The following is a 24,269-nucleotide window of genomic DNA, read 5'->3' as shown; positions in this document are numbered from 1 at the left end:
AATTAACAAGAAATAAGAGTAGTAACTTAACCATAGCTTATTCCATGGATTGTTTTGAAACATTAACAATGTTTTTGTTAAATGCGAACTGAAAAGTATCATTAAATTAAGTTGTACAAAATATACGAATTTACGTATTTAACTCTTGGATATCAAGCAAGCTATTAAGAGACAAATTAGAATAAAAGATTTCTTCTAACTTTTTCCGAACTTTTGGAACTCAAATGATAATAACTTCCATTATGTGGCATTTCAAAGTTATAATAGAGGTTATTCTAAGGTACGTATCTAATCTGTCTATTTAGCTCATCACATGCTTACACTAAAATACATTGTATTTTATATCTACCATTCCGCAAAACCATAAATCACGTAAATCTTTTTAAATTACGCCAAATTCAAGGATTTTAAACAGCTAGCCACGTAGTGAGATGCAAATCTTTGGAAATCAGTTTTTTACTATCCATTTACCATTCGGTTTCTCTCTTTCTGACTCCCGGGTCTTATGTCTGCCAATGCGGAACTATTTTCGCTATCTGAACAGACGTTCGGACCTCGATATGCAGTGCAGATTCAAAGCCCGGCTGTTGATTCCGATTCTGTCGTTATAATCATTGTTATTGTAATGGGAACTGGGCACTGGGGTTTTTGGGTTGTGGCTTCTACCTAAGTGGAAGAGACGCCGTGATATGCGCTCGCCCCGATGCGTGCGATCTATCAGCATTTGGCCATGTTTCGCTCGCATCGCGTGGGCTCTGAGCGGAACAGCCGGCACCGGGTCGCCATCGATTCAAATGTCACGTAGCCGGAGACGGAGACACGTCCGGAGCATATTTAAAGTTGTCCGCCACCAATGGAGGGCAGCAGAAGACAGCAGACAGTCCAAGCGGGAGCACACCAGAGGCCAAAGAGCAACTGGAACTGCAACTGGGAGACAAGATGACGAGATCGACCTACATTTGGGCGCTGGCCGCCTGCCTGATCGTAAGTGTTAACGCCCGAAATCTTAGGATTATTTCAAGAAGGGTTCAATTTTGCAACTCTTTTGTAAAGATTATTTCTTTTGTTGTCCCAATTGTTGGGTTACTTCAAGATACATAGAGTATTTTTCTAAGTCTCGCTGGAAAAGCACAGTCCTTTCATTGCATTCGATGCTTAATTCCGAAAGAAGAAATTAAACATCTTGTATAACTCGATTAACAAGCCCTTCTAATATCTCGCCAGCCTTAGACGATTTTTTGAACAAATGTTATATTCAAAAGCCCCAAATTATGAGGCTGTCACTAAAAATTGTAAACTGTATAAATACTGATCCTCAATTATCTTAAAATCACTTCTGTAACATAATATAATATGTTACGTTTTCAACTCCACTGAATTAAAAGGTCTTAAATATTTATTTAAAGAAGTGCCAGTTTTAACCCATTTTTCCCCTTATTTTTCAGGCCTGTGCGAGCGCCAACTACGGCGGTCCCCAGGGCTATGGACCCGAATCCGGAGGCCATGGCGGTGCCTCTGATGGCGGTGCCGATGCCGCTTCAGCGGCCGCTGCTGCCGGTGGTGCCGGTGGTCCTGGTGCAGAGTTCGGTGGTGCTGGTGCCGGAGCCGGTGCTCTGGAGTCCGGAGCCGATGCCGTCGGTGTGGCCCAGGCTGGACAGAGCAGCTACGGCTCTGAGCAGAACATCCCCTACAAGCCGGTGAACACCAAGGGCAACACCCTTACCTCATCGATCACCTACCCGCAGAACAAGGGCGAGATCCTCATCCATCGTCCCGCTCCCATTATTGTCAAGCGTCCGCCCACCAAGGTGCTGGTCAACCATCCCCCACTGGTGGTGAAGCCCGCCCCCGTGGTGCTCCACAAGCCCCCAGCAATCGTCCTCCGCAAGGTCTACGTCAAGCACCACCCACGTCGCGTCAAGGTTGAGCCCGTGTTCGTCAATGTGGTCAAGCCCCCAGCAGAGAAATACTTTGTGAACGAGAATAAGCAGGGTTACGGCCAGGGCCCGCAGTCCCATGGTCATGGACATGGCGGACATGGACACGGTGGACACGGACACGGCGTCCATGGACACGGTTCGGGACCCCATGGTCCTGGCCCACATGACGGTGGTCGCGCCCTGCCCGCCTACGCGTCGGGAGCCGATTCCGCCGCCGCCAGTGCTGGCTATCAGCTGCTCCAGAGCGGAAACCAGGGTCTGTCCGCCCTCGCCAACATCGCCGGCGAACGGGAGGGTCCCTATGGATCCGGACCCAGTCATGGACACCAGCACTATAGCGCTGGACCTGCCAGTCATGGCGGCTATGCTGCTCCCTCTTACTAAGAAAGATGTGGAGTAGTCACGGATTGGGTGACTGAAGCGGCTCCGGAAACCCCTGAAGCAGCTCTCCAGCCACCCGGTTATCCGGCAGATTAGTTACTATGTTTTACAAAAAAAACACAGCCCGATCGCCAAACGCCCATGCCTACGCCCACGCCCACTCATGCACATAAATCCGCACCCAATTCCACCCACCCATTCAACGGCCAAGGGGGCGTGGCACACAGGTTTCTTTGCAAACAAATAAAAAATTTGAAAAAAAAATTGCTAAATGATCTATTATATCGGGAGGAGCATAGTTAAATATATGGGCTTTTCGAATTGTTATAAAAATATTATCATATGATATGATTGATAGTATCGAATACACGTTCAGTATTTTATTCTGTTGAACTTTTATACTCATTCTCATATTCTTTATATATGTATTAATTAAAAATGATTAATAATAATGAAGGCAAGAATTAAATACATAGCAACAAATCAACTTTCTTAAGCCGATATTTGTGGAAAATTTCATATCCTAAACGCAATTTAATAGGTTTTCTCCCTAATACTTTTTTTAAACTCTAAATCGTTAAATATAAAATAATCATTTTTCATCCATTTTTGGAACCCATATCTTGACAGAATTTTCTTTGTTCCGAAGTATACGTAGATTAAAATCCACAAAAATGTTATCTATAAAATGCACAAAGTGTAAAAAGTCTGTTTTGATACAATATTTAATTTCAAAATATTATTTTCAAATATTAGGGAACAAGATATATCTTCCTAACAATTTCGCTTGAGTAATAAAGCAAACTTACCCGCAAATTTGGCCTGACCCGCAAGTGTCGCATATAATCACAAATTGGAAGTGCGAGCTATCATTACACACATCAGTTGTCCTTCCCATTGTTCGGACGACCATATTTAATCCCACGCAGTGTTCAATAGCAAACAAACAGCAAAAACAGCGATAATAATAGGTAATGTCAAGAAGAGATCGGTTGATGACAGGTGGAATCGCAATGTAGGTCACCCGGTGCCGCCCATTTGGCAGTTTGAAAATTCAGCATAAAAATGCGATACTTTTGCACAGCGATTTCAGTCTGTAAGCAGAAATAAATTGGGAGCATTAATAAAATAACCAACTAAACAAAATTAATCAAGCCAACAAAAACAAATTGGTTTCAAGTTTAAACTTTTTACGCGGAGTATAAAAAATAAAAGAAAGGCAAAATGAGTCAAGCTTGCTTCCTTTTGCTGATTTTGTTGTTTGGATTCTTAGCTTTCTGTGCGGGACAAGTAAGTATTTTAAATAAAATAGCACTTATATCATCTATAGTACACTCTAGTATTGAACTAGGCAAATATTGGAACACACATTATGCAGGGTATTACAGATAATCCCTACAACCGAATCTGTTACAGAAATATATATTGTTTAATTGACGATTCTTGAAGAACCCGTACTGGTACGTCTACAAGAAAAGTGAAATAAAAATATTAGACAAAAAAATGACTTTTAAAAAATCTCAAAAATTAAAATATTTCTGTAATACCATAGTTAAATACCTTGTTCATTAAATAAACATTAATAATTTATATGAAGTTTGTTTAGTTTTTGTAAAAATTACAATTTTCTATTACTTAGCTTTTTAACGCTTTTCTTTTTCCTTACTGTCTTTTAATTAGCCTTACTATAAAAGGACAACGACGACCACCATGGACACATTGCAATCCTTAGCTAAACTTTTGTATAGCATTTTTGGTGGTCTTAACTGGGGTTAATTTGACCAAAATGTATTCCTTTAAAATAGAGCTTCTTGTTAACGACTGGCCGCATAATCCTATATTGAGAATTGTGAAATTCCAAGTCCCTAATATTGTTTTCTTATCTATAAGCACATTTTTTTTGTTTACTGTAATGTTTTTAACTTTTTATCGATCTATTATTAAATTGGGTGTATTGGTTTTGTTCTGGAATATATGTAGATCTTCACATTCAATAAAATAACTCAATATAAAAAACACAACCATACCTTTCGCTTACTATCTTAAATCGCGCCGAAACCCGAGAATATCACGTAATTGAAGCTCTTGCAGAAGTTTTTCGTATATTGTCTTGTGCGTTATACTCGAATGTTGTTTTATTTATGGTTAGTACACTTTACATAGGTGAGTCTCTTGCCGAACAGCAAGTACATAAATATATAAGAGTAAATAGATGGAAGGGTTTTAAATAAATCATATAAATAGGTTGTTCTTTGTTTTCTTGTCGGCTACCGTTGCTATCTTTAAAAAAATCGCATAAAATTACGTGAAATTACTAGTTTAAAATGAAGTTGTGTTGACATTTACGTTAAATTATGCATTCGATTGTTGTACAGAAGCTGAATGGTTATTGAAAAAGCGCCATCGAGCAGGTGGCCTTTTAAAAGTTGACTACAAATTTAAAAATGAGATTAAATTTAAAAAGTCATTGGTTCGAATGGCAAGCACTCATTGGGAATGGCCTCTCTCTTCGAAGTGATCTGATTTTTCCCCGTTTTAGTGATGACGCGGTGCAGCATAGACGGCTGCTGGCTGGGTTTGGATGGGCACCGGGGCTGGTTGCGGTTGCTGTTGTTGTGGCTGAACCGGCTGCTCCATGTTATAGTTGTTAATCACCTCGTAGGGGCCCACTACCGGAGCTGGCATGCCCCAGGGATAGGGATTCTGAAAATATGTTTTTATACACATGGTTATTTTTGCAGAACGATACAATTTAACGTGTACAATGTACATATGCCAGATAAAGCCTGATTGAAATGTCATTTTAATGATTACTACATGTATGTAAGAATGGAAATAGGAAGCGTACGTTTCAAAATGTCGGAATAGTACCATAACTAAGGCTGAGAAACCCCTAATTGGGATTCACTCGTTTCGAGAAGTTCTTTCAAGTTTCGAAATACAAACTGCAGTTACATTTTTAAAGTTCCACTTATTTACAAACTTGTGCAATAAAATTAAACGTTTTGTCGTCCACATGGTAAACGTGGGTTTTAAACCTTTTAGCATTTTTTTAGTTTCAACTAAAATCGATTGCATTCCTCTAAACAAGCCATTTGAAAATCTAATCACTTTTGCACAAAGATAGATCTAGCACCGTCATACCTGCCCTGGTGCTGTTCCCGGCATCTGAGGTGGTACAGCCTTGTGGTAAAATATCGGAGGCGGTGGTTGGAGCAGCCTCGGCGGCGACATCAGATGATGCGGCGGTGGCGAATTAAAGAAACTAAACTGACTGCTATTAGAGCTGGGCGACGGTGTGGGAGTGGGTAAAAAGGTCGCCGGCCCTAGCGGATCCTTTAGATCTTGCAGCTGCTCCGGACGTATACCGCGGGCTTTTCCCGCATTCAAATTGCGCTTGGAGAAGGCGGCTTTCTCCAGCGACGGCTGCTCCGTGCCATTTCCCGCCTCTGGCGAAGGTGGTGGTGTGGTCTCGACCCCCAAATGCTCCTCTCCTGATCCATTCCTTCCTGTCTGTTGGTCCGTGTTGTTCTGGGAATTGTAGCCAAAAATCGGAGGATCCTCAGGTGGCGCGTGATGGGCCATACGCCAATGCATATCCACGCCCATATTGTAGAAATATCTTAAAGTCATCATATCCATTGGTAAGTCCTCGCCATTAAGGTTAAGGGAACGACGTGGTTCGCCAACTCCGGGAGAACTTAGCGGTGGAGGAGGAAGCGGCATGAACGGGTGCGGTCCTGGCAAGGCTAGAGCTCCTGGTGGCGGTGGTCCGTATCCTCCAAAAGGCATGTATACACAACCATCAGTGTGCTGAGGATGCGGAGGCCCAGACATAGGAAACTGAAACTCCTCTGAAACAGCCAGCGGAGACGAGGGCCAAGGAGGTGGAACCTGGCCAGGGCGGCCCGGCAACAGGGGCAAATAGTTTATATACTGAGTCGGCGGTGGAACAGTCGAAACTGGAGACTCTGGGTTTTGGCTGGAATTCGAGTTCTGCCGTTGAGGCAACCCCTTCGAGCGCTGCAGGTGTTGTTTCTGCAGCTCCTCGCGATCCCGCTGATCCGCAGACGGATTCTGGTTATTCTGATCGGGATCCATTGGATCGCGCTGCTCATCTCCCTGGTGGTGCATCTCCTGGTAGCAATTCTCCACTGGCATGTAGCCCTGCATCGGCAACAAATTGCATTTGCTGGGCTCAAAGTACTGACCCATTTCGAAAACCTTGTTCTTCTTCCACTTTGAGTTCTTATTCGCTTTGCCAGCAAACTTGGCCATCGGCATGCGGTTCATCTGGCGCTGATAGCGGAATGGCAACGCCCATGGACGATACTCGTCTGGGGGCAGGGGATGCAGCGAGTCATAGGGAACCTAAGCCAACAAAAGATTTGCATATTAGTAAGTTTTCTTTTAATTGGCAAAAGGTTTATATGTTTATAACATCGAAGAAAGGCTAGCTTCGAATACCGAAACTCAGACCACCCTTGCAGATTCATCTTATTTAAATATAGTACGAAAATATACAATTGAAAATGTTCTTCATAGTTCAAAATGTATATTGCTTATTTACAAGAATTTAATAAATTTATAATTATAGTTCGTTTAAAAAAAATTCAACCGGACAATTGAAATTGACATAAATAATGATTTTTTAAAACAAAATACTTAAACCATGTGTGGGTTAACATTAAGACAACATGTGTTATTATAATAAAGCTTGGCATTTCTCTGCAAAGGTCTACGAAAACAGGTAAGAAAAGCGGTACCCCTAGCATCTTGCCAATCGCCTCCACAAAGACGACGCAGTATGTCTTGTCTTTGGAGATGATTTGAATGTGGCACGTGTACATCTCCGAATCGGGCTCCAATTCCACCTTGCACTTGGCGCCCACCTGGAAAACAAACAACACGACAACCAGACGAGCAAGGATAAAACAAGGCTCTGGACATAGAAAGTAGTGTAAAGTGTAGCGAGTGTGGATATGGAAATGAAAGTGTGTAAAGTTGGATGGGTTGACATGAAACATGCGTATGTATGTGTACTGAACGATTATCCGAATGCCTCCCAAGTTTACCTTAAAATTATAGTCATTGACGTAGACATTATAGCGCTTCGCCTCCTTGCGTATATCGTTCCAACAATCGAATTCAATGTTCCGATACATATATGGGTCCATGGACTTGGCCACCTTATAGGGAAACGGTGTGATCCCTGAAAAGCAGTAGGAAATATATATAATCCAATGCTATCCATATTAAATTATATATATATTTATTTTGAAACATATTCTTTAAGGGTTCTCGGTCTTTAAAATTCTGAAACCTCCAATACTGACCATCATCCAGAAGCTGGCGTACACAGGACTCCAATCGGTTGGGACACATGGGTAGCTGGTCGGTTGGTTCGTGGCCATTGCTGCCAGTCTGCTTTCGATCCTCCTGGTTTTTGATCTCCCGCCGACCCCCCTTTCGACAATTGTTGACCTGATTGCCACTGGTGCTGTGGAAATTGCACAGCATAAAGTTTTCCAATATGCAGTTGGTGCTCTCAGGAAGATCGAGCGCGAAGTTACGACCATCGGCGCACTGAATGCGAACCATATAGCCCTTGTCGTCGAACTCCACGTCGAACCTGTCCCAATTGAAAGAGTGCGGATGCAACATAATCTCCACGGCAAATGATACATCGGGTAGTTTGAAGAGCTTCTGGTACAGCAGCTTAAAGGCGAGCGCTGGAAATTCACAAAACATCACATACGCGGCTACTTTATATCGGTAAGGTATCACCTACACTGACAAATGGCCGCAGTTTCTATATACTTCACTTTATAGATCGAATCGAAGTGATTCTCGTTGTTGAAAAAGACGCGAAAATGATCCGGATAGCGACGATTGAAAATTACGCTGGTGCCCATGTTGTAGGGCTCATACAAGATAACATTGCGTCTGAAGAATGTACGGAATTTGTGAATTTTTGACGATTTGTTTAGAACAAATATAAGCTTTAAAACTTCTATCTCTAAAACTTATTAGTCGTATATTTCAATATTTACCGATACAAGCAGGACATAGCGCGGAGTTCCGTCATGGTTCCATAGGTCTTGGGCTTAGACATGTCCTGCATATAGCTATCAAAATCACCTGGAATGTCCTGGAGGAAAGAAAATACTAAATGATATACATAAAAAACAAAAAATAACAGGTATAGATTTTTATAAAAGTTTAAGCAGCTTTTACAAAAAAAAAAAGTATTAATTTACTCGATATGAAATTATTGGGAGTAAAATCTAAGTATATTTAACCAAACTAAAAAATAAATTCATTTCTTCAGCCTTGACTGATACTGAAGTTTTCAGTTCCCGGTTCGGAGAGATTTCACATTGAAACCTCTGATACTCCATGAATAGAAAAGATGGTGAAATCCATACCTTTTCGAAAATGCGCCGTTTTAGGGTCATGAAGCGGACGCACTCCAATCGAATTTCGTAGTGCAGCATCTGGGTGTCGTACATCTGCTCGGCGATCACCCGAAACAAACTGGAAGCGTCCCGGGCCGTATGTTTCCGGTAGAGTCCGCGGCTCTCCAAGTACTGATCGTAGGGATCCGGGGCCTGCCTGCTGCCGGATGTTATGGGGCGCTGCATGTCCATGGCTACTCCTCTGCAAAAAATGGGAAATATAATTATTGATCAGTATAAGCAAGAACTTTATACAATTGAAGGTTATTGAAGGTCCCTTGACCTCTACACTAGTGACTACGACCTTGGAGATTGGAGAATCGCCTTTTCTCGTTCTCCACCAGAGCCACAAGAGTGACTAAGTGTAATTACTAGATTAGAACATTGATTTTAAAATGCCTATGGTCCAGATAAAGCATAGTTTTAGATAGTTTTCGACAAATTCATCGAAATATTATAATTTTTCACCGACTGCGTACCACCAAAGATTAGAGAGAGACGACAACAGTCACCAAAAAATTCAAGATGGCGTCGTTTGAAGCCAAACGAAGACACGTCCAAAAGGGAAATGCGATATGTAACGAAGGCAAAAAGGAAACTTTGTTTTTAATTTTACTAAAAATGACTATCATTTATCCTTGACTACCTTTAAAACACTTTCTTATTATATAAATTTAAATTACAATAGGAACGGTATCATTACAGGTTGTTTGGTTTCTTTTTCCACCGAATATTCACTAACACTTTTATAAATAATTAAAATTAATACTGTTGCATCCGCGCCTAGCACCGTTACACGTTGGAATGAAGCAAGTGCCAATGATCTTAGCTTCCAGAAAAAACCGCGAATTTGAATGCGAACTGAGAGTGCGAGAACGAGCTTCCAGCGGCTGGAAGAATCTGCGAAAGGGAATAGACCAATAGTGATGTGCAACTCAAGGAGGCACGAGGCAAGTGTGTAATTTTTTCGATAATTATAAGGTCGATAAAATTACTTGAAGTTATTTTATAAATAAATATAATTTTATTAAAACTTTACATGGCTCCGATATCGCTTTAATTCTCATTTTTAATAAAAAAAAAGGCGGTTACTTTTAAGGTGACTGTCTAAAACTAAAGCTAGGAACCATTTAGAAAAAGTTTAAAATTGTATGGTGCAGTTTTTGAGGTATTTTATGTTACCTTACTTAATGTATTAAAGCTTTTAAAATTACAAATGTGATCACTGATTTTGTCGCTGTTGTCCTAACCTCACCCATTACCTTAGTAGGTATAAAACGTAAGCAGATATAAGTTTACTAAAAGATCCATAGGCTTGTGCAAAGTTGCAAGGACATAAAGACATACATATAATAAAGTAAATATTTGAAGTGGGAACTATTTAAGCGGCTAGGAACTCCTTATCGTTGTCTATCGATGACACCGATAACTGCACCATCTGTTACGTGCCATCCCTAAAAGCGCCTGGCCGTGTTTCAGCGGCATTTCTTGTTGTTGTTGTTCTTGCTGGCTGGCTTTTTAGGGGGTGGAAAATGCCGCTTTCCACGCGACGCGTTGTTGTTGCCTGTGGCGGCTCGTCTCAGTTCGAAATTGCGAGTCAATGAAGCCAGGAGCAAACTTCCAGTTCGCGCTGTTACCGCGACAAAAGTTGTCTGGAAGAGATGTGAGTGTGTGAGTGTGTGTCTAGTGTTCTTTTTTTCTTGTGTTAAGTTCTCTTTTTGTTTATTGTTAGTAAATGTCGTTATTTGGTTATCTTGCGAGTGTGCAAACTCAGGCGACTATGATTTCTGTTCCCTCTCGGTGTTTCATCAACTTTACGCCATTATCTTGTGTTCTTCCTCCTTCCACCGACCAATAATAACAAAAGTAATATGAAAATCACAACCATTAACAAAAACAACAACACGTGGGCTAGAGAACACACACACACACACGTACATACATAGCCACACATGCAAGGAACGGACGGGTCCGTTATGAAATTGGAAGGAGTGCGCAAAACGGAGTAGGAGAATGTGCAGTTATTTCATTCCGTGTCGTAAAAATCAATAGGAGCGACAAAGCACGTGTTTGTGCGAATGCGATGGCAAATCGATAAACAGTTAATCAAGTTTGTTGAACGCATGTCGCACTCTGTCTCGCTTTGTTTGCGCCCCCTCTCTTTTCCACACCCGCGTCAATGAAATTTTAGTGGTCCTTTTCTTTATTTCCCCGAATTTCGAAATTAAATGGGTCAACTTTCTGGCAAAAATAAGTATGTATTGTTATTTTATGCTTTGGGGTGATATTCGTTCGTCAGGTGTCGAGGTCAATGTCACGAACACTTTCGCAAAGTTGTCTGCTGACCCCAAAACCTTTACTCTTTTTTTTTGCCACAATTAATTGATTAAAGTCGGTCAATATATTGTCGGCCGCCTTATCAATATACCGCTTATACAACTATCCTGTTGTCGTCCATATCTTATCGTCGTAAAAGGGGCATTGAAACCGGAGTTGCCGGGCTTCCAGATAAGTGCTCCATTAGCCCCGTCTCGCTTGCTCGCGCGTCTTGACATGTGTCGCTCAAACGCGACTTAACGCTTTATGTCATCAAAATCGGCATTCCAGTTTTCGCAAATCAATCTGTTCGCTCATATTCCAAAAAATATACCGAATAACATAAGAACTGTAGTTTTTAGCTTTTGATGGGAAAATAAGATATTTAAAGAAAATGTGGAATTTCGCAAGACGTAATGTTCCCGGTTAAATCATATGGCAATCCGTAGGCACAATGTGGGTTTTCAAAATCAACCCCCACAACGACATATTCGAAAAATTTGCCCAATATTTTGTGATATTTGTGTGCCAATTTAAAATTTTCCCTTAGATTGTAACATATTATTAAGGTGGTGTTTGTTCCACAAACAAAAACGTGATTATTTTGACGTTTAGAAGTAATTGTCTGGGCTTACAATACCTTGCGATTTAAAACAGAATACTTATTTTCCTAATCTAACAAATCTTTAAAAAGGAAACTAATTTTATTTATCTATACACCTTCTAGTTATAGTATTTCTAGTATTTCGTGAGTTTCCGCAATCGGGAACATCTCGAAAGTTTCCTTCTGCTCTGCTTTTGTTCTTTTTTCTGATGCGATTGTTTGCCGGTCGGCGGCAAAGAATTTCCGTTTGCTGCTTTTAGTTGCCTTCGAACATTTTAGCTCGTCGCGTCTGTGCTGAAAAAAAGGGAGAAAGGTAAAGAATAGAGCAGAATCATCCGCCCAAACAAAGCAAAGAGAATCCTCGACCAAGAGGACCCGAGAAACATAAACAATTGTGAAATATCTTTTTTTTTGTTTGGCTATCGCGAACCGGTTATTTATTATCTCCGCTCGATTGAACCGCTCACAGTGGTGGTCCCAAATATTTGGGACTCTGCATCTCTCAGTAAAGTGTCTGGTTCTCAGACTGAGGAAGTCTTAATAATAGGCAGTATTACACTTTGTAGGCACTACACATGATTATATTCCTCAAGTTTGAACTTTGAGTTGAACGAGGCATAATAAAGAACTCCTTTGACCTTGTTGACATTTTACAGTTTTAGTGGGTTATGAGAAAGGGTTCCCGAAAAAATTATATATTTTTATTCCTTTAAAAACAACATGCGTACGTAAATGGAAAATGCAGGTTGAGAATAAGAAATAAATAAATATTTTATCAAAGCCTGCATGTTCTGTTTGACAGGCATATGTCAAATATGAAAATTATCGGGTGCCTTAAAGTGAAGTGTAATGCTGCCGCAATACTAAATTTACTATATTTGTTTTAATGGTTTTTATTATTTAAATTCTCGCTTTTCTTTTGGTTTTCTTTTCACATATTTGCTTTGCCAATCGAATCGGTAAAATACCACTTACCACTTGCTGTTGTGTCAGTCGCAAGATGCAGCCGATTAACAGTAGCGGCGCCCACAGTGGCGGCGAGAAAAATGAGACCCGCATGCGCCGCAGGCCCATACGTAAGCTATTTTTGTCATCTAATCTTATGTTTGTGCTTTACCCCGATTTACTTAAACCCCCGCGAGTTTCTATTAATTTTATTTTTTGGCATCTTATTATTTTTAATGACATTTAATTAGTGTTACCTTATCTACTAACAACTCTAAATTTGGTTGGTCACTTTAATACATTAACCTTGTATGTAAATAAATTATACCTTTTAAACATTATTTGCAATACGATTAACTGAGATATAAAAAAGCATTTAAATATTATAACAAATTATCTTGTAATAAGATAACAATACAGTATCCGATTCAATTCAAGGCAAGTTCACTATATTCTTGTTACCATATTTGAACACCTTAAAGATTTTCTCACTTCAAACATTTAAATGCCTGAAATTGTTAATTTCACACCCACTGTGAAATGTAATTTTAATCGCTACTAATTTTATAAAATTTCGAATGGCCTCTCTCTCTGTGTCCCTTTTGTTTTAGTTAAGTTTATTTTAGTTTATTTGTGTGTTTTGCTTTGACATCTTTTATTGCTTTTCCCATAATTTGCTGCACGCTATTTTTAGAGCGCAGTAAAAAAAAAAAATACATACCGCAGCAATTAATTTAATGCTAAGTATTACTTTGTGTTTGTTTGATTTTACACTAATTGCATTATGCTAACAATTGGTTTTATTTACGTGACCCTGAATAGCAAAGTTTAAGGGCAGCCTGCAAGCAGTGCAGTGCCCACATAGTTTTTAACTTCTTGGTTGACTTGGCCCGACTTCACTTGACTCTTAGACGTACAGCCATTTGTTTATTTTGTGTAAACACGCCAGCGGTTATATTTTAGTTAGTTAGTGTCTGTGCAATCGGCAGTTCGGTCGCAATTGCAATGCCACTTGCAGTTGCACTTTCATTGCCATTGCCAGATGACGGGGCTTTATGGTTCAGCGCCGTCAGCTGTTTATGCGGAGTTTAATCGATTGCATGCAAACCACAGTGACGGCCATCCGTTGAGCTTTGCCAGCTGAAGGGAATTTGGTTTTGACAAACAAACTGTGAAGAGTTTATGTTGTTTGAGACACAATATTCAAAATATTTTTAAAAACCGAAATTCTTTTTGCATAACCAATTACCAAAACAAGGATCATTCTCAACTGCTCACTGTTAAAAAAGTGCACAACACATTTTTTTTATTCAAGAAACCCAAACGGTTAAGTCTTTAAAGATCTGTGTATAAAAAATTAATTTTAAACTAGTTTGTTATCAAAATCTATCTTGTTCCCCTACAACTATTTTCCTGTTTAAAAGGAGTTAATAGTTGCTTAATGGTCAAAAATGAAAGGTAGAACTTAAGTTCTTTACTTATTAGTTAAACTTTATTAGTTACATCCAGCAGCAGTGGTAATAAGTTAGTTAAGTGGTAATAAAGTTAAAGATATCCAATTTAAAACTGTTTATGAGCTATTAGCTCAACCGTAGTTGTTTAGACAAATCACGTCACTTGTGCATTGAGCAACATAATCGATATCTTTCTATGGGTTATGACTTGCCCAATGAGTCGTGCATTGAATAACTTAACCTAGTAACATTTAGTTTGATATTGTTGAGATTTTTTCGCGGCATTGTTTACAAACATTTTCAGTTGCAGTTGCATTTGTTTTTTATTTATTTGTTTTCATTGCCATAGTCGGTTTTCGCCCTTTTATTGAGAGTCAGCGGCGCATAACGGCTTTTTGAGTGGCCAGCGCATGAGCCTTTAATCATTTTCGATCTATCATTGTTTTTTCTATCTTTGTTTACCCCTATTGAGTGGTTTTTGGCCATTTCGATCTCTGGCTCAAGGGCTTACACGCGCCCACTCCGGTACAATCGCGTTCGAGATAATAGTGCCAAAAAAGGGACGTGTCAGATTAATTACAGGAGTAGTTTAAATTAAAACTTATAAGGCATTTCAAAAAATCCATTAAAAATATTCACATTTTGTGTCACAATTTAATTTTAAATAATACATTCAGAAACAAAAACTTCCATCTACTCTTATGTACTTTTTATCACGTAGCATCATAAATAAAATTCTGGGTACTATTATTGTTACCCCGTCTGTACATACATATGTACATATATCCGGTGTGCTCGGATTGAGTCCATTTTGCGGCGAATATGAGTAGTATTTTTTGCGTAGGTGCCAAGAGCTTTCTAAGAGGCCCAAAGCGCTCTTTATGACGTCAGTGGTGCTGCATATGCATGCTGTGTGGTAAACACTCGAGTCAATATTGGCATTAACACCTCATCTTTAGTTTCCAGTTAACAGACAGCGTCATTTGTTGTCTTTGACAATTCTGCGGTAATTAGGACCTTACTGCAAATTGACTATGGGAAATAAATAAATTAATTGGGTCCACTTTACCACTCTCGGACCATTAAAATTCTATTGATTGCAGTATTCTAAGGCAACTACAGTCCAACATCTATAACTCAAACTTTTTGTGGGGGGCTTAAAAAACTATGATTACGTGATATATGGACAATCCGTTATTACAATCGGTACACTCGATACCTTATAAGAGGGATACCCCGAACTCTCCCAAGAACAATATGTATTATGATTAATATTGTAAAGTTATTAGTCTTTGTAACTATTCAGAGGCTTAAATATTATTTTGAACGCTCCCAAGAATCCGATTCGCGTTTTTGCGCTCTTTCCAAAGCCGAAACTATGTTTAAGCGGTAACACATAACACATGTGTTTATATAGAGATCTCGATCCGACGCGTTTATGAAGCAACCAAATAAGAAACTGTGGCCCAGCCAGTGGAAACTTAGTCGACATTGAGAATCGGTTGGGCGAATTAATCAAAATTGGGACACAAAATAGAGTTTTCAGTAAATCGGTAATTTTTCGTGTAATATTTGGGGATGGCTTGAAAATGTTGCTGGTTTTCCAAAGACAATCCGTTGGATGTGAACTTCGAGCTGCATTTTTCTTGAGATAGATCCACCGCTATCGAAATTATGGATAGGCTGCTGGGTGGCCAAGGGGGGAGGTGTGGGCGTGGCACATACTGTGGTTACGCCCGACTCGTGAACACCTGTGATGACGAAAGCCCAGGTACGGCAGGTATGTCTGTGTATCCATTGGAGAATTAGAGAATTAAGGAGTTAGTAAGTGAGCGGAGCGGCAAGAGGGAGAGTAAATTAACACAGAATTGTCGAATCGAAATTGTTTGTTTGCTTGGCTACAACATGCTTGCTCAGATAATTGTTGACATTTGTTATGATAATCCATTTTTGACGCCTGCTTAATTTTCGGCTGACTTAGCTCAAATAATTATTGAACTAGGAAAATATGCTCTTCAGATTATGTTCTAAAAACTTGATTAATTAGGCTCTTATTTCAAAAAAAAAAACCTATTTACACACCTAATTCAGTAATTTTATGAACACTTATACCAGCCAGAAAAGTTTGGTTTAATTTTTGATGGTTTCTATTTAATTTTTCTGCACTATACATAGATATTACATTCAAAAGATATGCCTTATCTGACCTTTAAAAAAAGACCATACTATTAGATTTTGACGCCAAATTTTTCCTAGAATATTAAAGGTAATTAGTCTCAACATTTTTTCACTTAACGCCATACTTAGGCTTTAGTTTTAGATTAGGCATTATTAAAATATCAATTGTTTGTTGTCTTTCCCTTATTAAATAAGGCTATTTTGACTATTTTGTCTGCTATTATTTATCGCTTTGCGACTGATTCCTTGAGCAATTCATGAGATGTTGACACTGTCATTAGGCTATTTTGTTAAATTTACAATTGACTTTTATTGCCGTTGCTGTTCGCGTTTTACAGTCGGCTGCCCTCTGAGAATTGAGATATCAGCGAAGTCCAAAAAAAAAGGTGATCATCTTTAGCGAGCATTGTAAAATAATTAAGCTCCGTCGCAATTCGTTTGAATTGTTTGTTGCTTTTGACGTTGATAGAGGTTTCCCCATAATGTCTGCGATAAGCTCCAGTCTAGGGCCCCACGATTCCAGATAATATCCGTCATGGATGAATGAATACCTGCATTTGGGCCCGTGAGTCAGTCTTCTTTGGTTCGAAATTGGTAATTGGTAAACACCATATAGTCCTGCCTCAATCTTATTGCGCATTATCGAACTGCGATGTCCATTCCCCTATCGCAAAACCATAAAAATATTCGAGTGTTTTGGATAGATCAAATCGTTTTGGAATTGAGTCAAATATATGACTAGTCAATAAACAGAAGCGGAAATGGGAATTATAGTTGGAAATCTTAGACTTTATTGGGTAGTTTTATGTTGATAGATGTGATCAATAAACTGATATTTGTCATGCTATAAATAAAAAAATGGATAATAGGTCAGGTATGCCATTTGAAAGGGCCTTTTTGGGGTTTATAAATTTTAAGAACTGATTATTCTTACTTAAAAAAAAATATACTTTACTTTTACACATTATGCTGACCCTAGAATTACCCAACAACGAAAAGTGAGATTATAAACAGTACTATAGAATTTGGTTTTTTTTTGTCATTATACCCGTTACCGACCATATAAAGTATATATTTTTTATCAGGATCACTAGCCGAGTTGATCTAGCATGTCCGTCGGTCCATCTGTCCGTCCGTCCGTATGAACGCTGAGATATGGAATCTATAATAGCTAGAAAGTCAGGATTTGGCATGTAGATTTTTAAGCTATGCCACGCCCACTCTAACGCCCATAACGTTAAAATCCGTCTAGCACCCACATTTTAAAATATTTTTGAAAAATAAATATGAGATTTTGTTTTAATTATTATTATCCATATACATGCCAAACAATTTTTAATTCGGACCATACATTAAATAGTTATAAGCAAATAAATTGTGCATTCTTGGGAACAGACGCTTTGCAACTTGTAATCTCTATCTCTCTCGCACTGCCCTTAGCTGAGTAAGTATTTTTAACAAAGGGACACCATTTGTTATATGAAAATTTCTTATCACCTCTATTGAAGAGCGAAAATTCCATTGTTTAATCGTCATCGTTGGGAACTTCCATTTTTACATATCAGTCTTGCCTATCTGGTATTAGCTCTAGAAGAATTGAAAACTTCACTGACTGGTGACACTTAAGAATTCAGTTTAATTTTCTTTAAAAGTTGATTTATTCAGACGTTTGTGCGTCATAAATTTATACCCGTTACTCGTAGAGTAAAAGGGTATACTAAATTTGTTGGGAAGTATGTAACAGGTAAAAGGATGCGTTTCCGACCCCATAAAGTATATATTCTTGATCAGAATCACTAGCCGAGTCGATCTAGCCATGTGCGTCTGTCCGTATGAATGCTGAGATCTCGGAAACTATAAGTGCTAGAATGTTGGGAATTGGCATGTAGATTCTTGGGCTTCCTGCGCAGCGCATGTTTGTTTTAGTATTGTGCCACGCCTACTTTAACGTCCACAGTCGCCAATAACGCTAAAACCCGTCTTTCGCCCACATTTTAAAATATTTTGTTCAAATTTAAATGAGATTTTATTTTTATAGCCGATAGAAAGTGATCGATAGGTGGTTGAGTAACGGGTATCTGATAGTTGAAGCCGTCGACTACAGCGTTATCTCTTGTTTTTTTTTAAATAATATTGGATTCTTATCATTAAAAAAAATTCTTAATAACGAAAATATCCCATTTCGTAGGAGAACTTCCCCTTACACCATTAAACCCAAACCGCTAGTAAGGAAAATTCACAAAGATAATAAATAAGTGAATGACAATTTCGAGTACTTTCAATAATAACTTTCGATCGTACATCGCTAAGCACTTCAAAGTTGTAATGCTCACGAGGAGGAAGTGATAATGAGGTGATCCAATAAAAAGACAGTGGCGCTATCTTGTCAACGACCACGTCCGACAATTGTCTAAAATCCAAGGTCAGGGGCAAGGCCAGAAGCCAAAACACCCAAAATAAAAAGTTAAACAAAAACATTTTAAACGCCAAACGAGAAAACATTACATAAACGCGTCGACCACACGTATCCGTATCTATAGACGGGGTGTATCTGTATCTCAATCGGTATCAGTATCTATGGCTGGGAATACTAATCAAGGCAAGTGACGCGTGTCGTTGTCTTTTGTCTCCACTCTTCAAAAAACCAAAATCGAAATCAGAAAAGCGTCAACGCTGGAATGATTAAAACCGTTGATAAATTGCACAAACCGAAAAAGCGAAAACAAAGAAAAAACACCTGGGAAGCACTAAGGATGCACTCGACGTGATAAGAATTACATCGTTTCTTGTGAGGATTCCGGGTGGGGCTGTCCGAATTAAATCAAAATTACGATACTTACAATTTTTCAAAAATATCTTTGCCTTGTTTATTTAAATATTTTTGTATTTCCTGTTTTTAAGTGCAAGATCTAATTTTAATTAGAAACTTTACATTGCTTAATAATTTTCTTACATTTGTATACTGAAATTAAATCTCCTCAAATGTTTACAACCCCAAGTCGAACAAAAGAGTCCAAACTTATAGCTTTAATTAATATATTACAAATTATAGGAGTTCACAAAAGGTAACCATTCCCTTTTTAAAAGTATTAATATAAACTTAAATATTTACTTTAATTATTTTATTTTTTTTGGAACATGTTACAACTTCTGTTTATGTTATTAAAAATAAATACCACCCTGATTGCTGTTTTCGGGAATTGGACTGATTGCGAAAACGAACTCATTCCCTTTAATTAAAAATAGAGATTTCGAACAAAGTTCCCCTGCGATTAGATTCGCATATGTGCGACATAGCTTTGCGTAAATACAGGCTCCACTCAAGGTTTTGACCATGACCATCCCTGCAGTTCCCCCCTTTAGGTTCCTGGGCTTCACTTGCGGTACTTCACATCAAGATCATGTTTGTATGGGCTGTGTGACAGAGATAATTTTAGCCAGGTACGTGACAACTGATAATGCCAAAGGAATTGAAATGGACGAGCGGAATTCGACGGAGAGAAGTGGGCTGAAACACGGGGGTAGTACTGGAAAAGGGCAGTCGCTACCCCTCGATCGGATGGATAAAGAAATCCAACTGACGCAGTTGTGATCTACGCACGATTTTGGGAATACCCTTTAGTATCGATATGGGATCGTTGACAACACACGTGATTAACAAAGAACAAGGAAGAAAGAAAAAAAATTTCTTGTATAAAAAACAAAAATGGGAAGAACTAGAAAAGACATCGGAAAGTTTTCCACCAAATTCAAATTAAGTTGTACATTATTTAAAATATAATCTTTTTTTAATATTTGTTAGTTACACATATAAAGTAAATTGTGTATACCTTAAAAATTGTCGTTTGAAATAGACCCAAAAGATAGAGCACCTCTATTGTCGTTGTAGGATCCATATTTTTCCGATCGACTATATCTCAAGTGGCCAAAGGAAGGGAAGAGGTGCTGAGAAGGGGCTTAATTCTTTTGATTTTGGGTCTTAATTGTGCGTCAACAAAAGGTACTCATGTCCAGCAAGATTCCGGCAGGTCCGATCGATCGATAACCAATATCTCCCCGTGGCCAGTGGCCTCTTGAACAACTTTCAATGCCCACCCGACTAGTTAGCTGGATCAGATCAAAACCAACAGAAAATCATACACTCATGGTCAGGTGGAGTCAAAGAACTTATTCAGGTGACCCAAACAATATTGATAACTCCGATTAGATGGTGTTTTGCTCTTGTTTCTTGTAAACAATCGTTATTTATGGTTCATACATACATATTTGCACCTAATTTGATGATATATTTTTTTATTTAGATACTGTTTGCTAAAATCATAAACTAAAGCTACAGGAGATGGCAGCTAGGCTTATATATTTGTAAATCAGTAGATTTTTATTCTAATCTTAAGTTAAACTAAAAAAAAAAAAAAAAATAAGATTAGCTTCCGTTTTATGTCTTAAAGTCTTAACAAAAAGTTCGACAGGGACTTTTTTTCAAATGATTTATGAGTGATAAAGTTTAAATAAATAAAAGTCTTTGAAAGAATTTATTTTTGAGAAGTCATTAATGACACTTATGAAAGACTTCCAAAATAAAAATCAAAAATAACGGTTAGTAAAGATTAAAAAAAAATTAAAAATATTCGTTATTTGATACTTTTATAATATAAATCAAAAAATAACCGTTAAGAACAACATTTACCCATAAAAGTTATAACCGTAAGGGACCCTGAATAAAACTCAGGAAAAGCTATCCTTAAACAAACTTTTCCGTAAATATATATATATAAGAATGTTTGGTTCCCAAAACAAGATATACATACATATTCCCCCTTTTCTCTTCTACGAAAATTTGCCGTTTTTGCTTCCATTAGTCACAGAACGTCACCTAGTTATATCTAGTGGCCAGATGATAAGGTAACTTTAGTTTTGTCATCCGTGTTACTTTATCAGGCAGAAAAGTTCCCAAAATCTCAGCGCAAACCAGGGAGATTCCCAGCACCCAATTTACTGGCATTCCACCCAGTATTCCTAAACGATGAGGGTCTTTACAGCAATGACTCATATAAAGATGTTACTGTCATATCCAAATTGCGCGTCTGTTTTCTAAGTATCTTGGTATCTCCCAGGTCTTTTTTCCCCTCATAGATGATTTCTGTCTTTTTTCGGTGGGGAAGCGACAGAATAAAGTAATCGTGTGTCAGGCGAAATATTCGTATGCAATCAATATGCACATCTTGCGCGATAAGATTGTGTCGAACCCATCTTACGAGCTTTTTTTCTGGTTTTTCGCAATCATTTTATTGTATTGGTCTTTTGTTTTTGCCACCTGTCAATAGTTAGGTGTGCAGCAAATTTCCCTTAAACACAATTAAAGCTCATTACATCTGTATAATTGGTTGGAATTAAGGTGAAGAGTGTGGGGCGATACGGTTCAAGGCCAAGGGACGTTGGCGTAATAATTCATGTTGCAATTTGCAGCTGCTAATTTCATTTCAATCGCGTGCAAAGCTCAAAACAAGTCTCTCAATCCCTAGTTCAAGTTGAAGGTTTCTCCACACCGAACAAATTTGTGATATGAAAAAAAATTTTAAAAAATGTTGATTATATTTTTCCACGTATCTAGATAGCTACACCTAAATAAGAGTTAAATAAAGCCATAAATAATTAAACCAAACTTAATTCGTAATCTGTTTCAGATTAAATTGTGATTTAATTTTCAATATTAAAAAATTTAAGCATTTTAAAATATTTTGCGTTAGGAACATTAATTTCTGTATTTCTCTTTAGCAATTTAAATATTTTTGTGTGTGTAGCATGGGAATTGGTGATAGTTGTGGGATGGCAAAATGTGTCAAAGGGGCAGACGTCAACAATTTACTGACGAAACTAGCGGCGATCCGCCGGTGATAGTTGATCGTAATTATCTGCCGGGCATTTGATCGAAAGCCCCTCCTTAGGTCACAAAAAAAATAAAAAAAAGGGGGAAAGCTATAGTCGATGGCATCGAATATCAGATACCCGTTCCTCAGATAAAGGGGAGATGGAAATATGAAAGCAGCAAAGCGGCTGTTCCCGAGATCGCACAATACGCCACCTAGCGTGGGTTTTTTTTTGCTTATAGCTTTTTTATAAATGCGTTGATTATAATTTTAAACATGCAGAAGGGTACTGATAATCAAATTAAAATCCCATTTACACTTTTATAAAATAATAATAAATGTGGGCCCCAGAAAGTCAGGCTCCGATGAAACATACTTGCGCTGCGCAGGAATCCCTAGAATCTGCATGCTTATTGCCAACTTGCTCGCTATTATAGTTTTCGAGATTTCAGCGATCATACAGACGGGCAAACAGACGGTCATGGCTAGATCGACGCTGTTAGTGATCCTGATCAAGAATATATATGCTTTATACGGTCGGAATCGCTTTCTACTACTTATTACATACTTTCTTACCCATACAATATACCCTTTTACTCTTCGAGTAACGGGTAGAAACATCACCTCTTCCCTAAAAAAAACCCAACTGCTGTTCATCAATTGACAATCGATACACTACAAGCAATTTCATTTAAGTAATTTACTCGGAAAATACAAAAAAAATTACAAACAAAAAGCCAGCGAGCTGTACGATGTCAACTATGTAAATGACCTACCACCTGCCCTCTCCGGATTCCCCATAAAACGTAGTATCTCTGATAAGCGGCAAATGTATCTTTTGTCACTTGGTTTGTATTTATTTTATTGTTTTATTTTCGCCCGGTATTTGTTCGCTTGTGATCGATATTGTACTTCCCTGTTTGAGTTCAGGTGGTAACTGTACCTATAAGGAAATTAAGGGGGTCGTGCATGTCTTATACAATGGATACGTTCTCGAGGGAAGTCCCCGAGGGGGATATTTTCAGATCAATTCCCTCATTGTTAAATCCCAGAAAAATATTTAAAGAAAGCGAAGTAAGTTTTAACGTATTCGACTACTTTAGACTACTTTAAAGTTACTTAAAAGATAACGTAATTATACACCATAACTTTATTTATTTAACACAATTAAATTTAGTATACAATACTAAATATAATGAATTACTTAATGAGTACTAGCCGCTAGGGCCTAAGACTCGAGACTTGAAGACAAAAATTATTTTTTATGTTGGTAAATATTTAATATGTTTTCCTGTGAAGCTATTTTTAAATTTTCTGATGGGTTTTTTTTGCCCAAAAATGGAAGACACCATAACTTTGTTCGCCAACATGGTTTAGAACGCTTTGTGGATCACATTCTTCCTATACAATATGTCACTTTTTTCAACAAAGCGACCGCCCTAATGAACAAATTATGATATTTTAAAAATGCATTAAGACTAATTGATTTTCTTTTGTAAAGATACAAAAATAATTACCAATTTTGCAGCTCTTGAGAAAGACATTAATGTCCTAAATACGCAAATTTGTTACCAATCAAAGAAAACAAATATTGGGGTACCTTCATTTTTTTCGGTTATTACAACCTGTTGTCGTTAGGGCTTATAATCAAAACTATTTGTAAACGCGGTGCTCTTCGTTTGGTTCATTCATGTGGTCATCCATTGAGATCTGGCTCTTCACAACATCCTGAAAGCCAGCGAATTCAATTCTCAATTCCGAATTCAAATCTTAATTAAAGCCCCGCGGGGGCTTTCAATCGAGATTCCATATGCCAGATGTTTGGGCGTAAGTTTTTGGTGTTTTGTTTTCGGGTCTTGGACTTGGACTCTCTCGCACATTTCATCCGGGTGCGGGAAACCAGTTTTGTCTATTCAAAAACGAAAAAATAGCTCGAAATAAGTAAATAAAATACACCGAAACCAAATAATATCAAGTACAGATGTTGGCCAGTTTTTTTTAGTTTCGTTTGGATCTTGGCACATACCAAAAAAATTGTCAAATTGAGAGTGTGCTTCACAAATGAGTGCCAAAGTTTAAAACACTTTCCATGTTTGCTGTCCCCTTTTTTCTTGTGACTTTTTTCG

General features: G+C 38.3%; 3 protein-coding genes and 1 long non-coding RNA gene across 11 annotated transcripts in view; 3 read left to right on the top strand and 1 right to left on the bottom strand.

Moving 5' to 3' along the window:
• Window positions 1-831: 831 nt before the first annotated feature.
• LOC119557872 (chorion protein S38) lies at window positions 832-2,585 on the top strand. The gene is made up of 2 exons (XM_037870871.1): window positions 832-984; window positions 1,446-2,585. Exons 1-2 carry the CDS (start codon window positions 940-942, stop codon window positions 2,322-2,324), a joined length of 924 nt encoding a protein of 307 aa, XP_037726799.1. The 5' UTR covers window positions 832-939; the 3' UTR covers window positions 2,325-2,585.
• An 850-nt stretch (window positions 2,586-3,435) lies between these two features.
• LOC119557511 lies at window positions 3,436-4,142 on the top strand. Its single transcript, XR_005220090.1, has 2 exons — window positions 3,436-3,611; window positions 4,002-4,142. It is a non-coding gene; the product is annotated as an uncharacterized LOC119557511 (long non-coding RNA).
• Window positions 4,143-4,424: 282 nt separating this feature from the next.
• LOC119558338 (protein ovarian tumor locus) lies at window positions 4,425-9,671 on the bottom strand. 6 transcript variants are annotated; one of them, XM_037871803.1, is made up of 9 exons: window positions 9,483-9,671; window positions 8,750-8,981; window positions 8,375-8,472; window positions 8,113-8,267; window positions 7,658-8,053; window positions 7,397-7,533; window positions 7,088-7,213; window positions 5,466-6,692; window positions 4,425-5,024 (listed from the first exon to the last, which is right to left on the bottom strand). In XM_037871803.1, the coding sequence occupies exons 2-9, from the start codon at window positions 8,969-8,971 to the stop codon at window positions 4,857-4,859; spliced, it is 2,529 nt and encodes an 842-aa protein (XP_037727731.1). In that variant the 5' UTR covers window positions 8,972-8,981; window positions 9,483-9,671; the 3' UTR covers window positions 4,425-4,856. The 6 variants fall into 6 exon arrangements, with proteins under 6 accessions (XP_037727731.1, XP_037727730.1, XP_037727732.1 ...); XM_037871802.1 differs by having other exon boundaries at window positions 9,463-9,494; XM_037871804.1 differs by lacking the exon at window positions 9,483-9,671 and adding an exon at window positions 9,426-9,444.
• A 2,307-nt stretch (window positions 9,672-11,978) lies between these two features.
• LOC119558339 (solute carrier family 41 member 2) overlaps window positions 11,979-24,269 on the top strand; it is a 30,512-nt gene continuing 18,221 nt past the window's right edge. The window contains exons 1-2 of one of the 3 annotated variants that reach the window (XM_037871813.1): window positions 11,979-12,012; window positions 12,693-12,775. In XM_037871813.1, the coding sequence (XP_037727741.1) occupies window positions 12,700-12,775 (76 nt within the window). In that variant the 5' untranslated portion in view covers window positions 11,979-12,012; window positions 12,693-12,699. Of the gene's footprint in view, window positions 12,013-12,692; window positions 12,776-15,757; window positions 15,879-24,269 lie in introns of those variants that run through there. The other 2 variants (XM_037871810.1, XM_037871812.1) reach the window with 2 other exon arrangements.

The sequence above is a fragment of the Drosophila subpulchrella genome, chromosome X (assembly GCF_014743375.2).
Source record: "Drosophila subpulchrella strain 33 F10 #4 breed RU33 chromosome X, RU_Dsub_v1.1 Primary Assembly, whole genome shotgun sequence".
Classification (NCBI taxonomy): Eukaryota; Metazoa; Arthropoda; class Insecta; order Diptera; family Drosophilidae; genus Drosophila; species Drosophila subpulchrella.
This window is presented reverse-complemented; position numbering and strand designations above follow the sequence as displayed.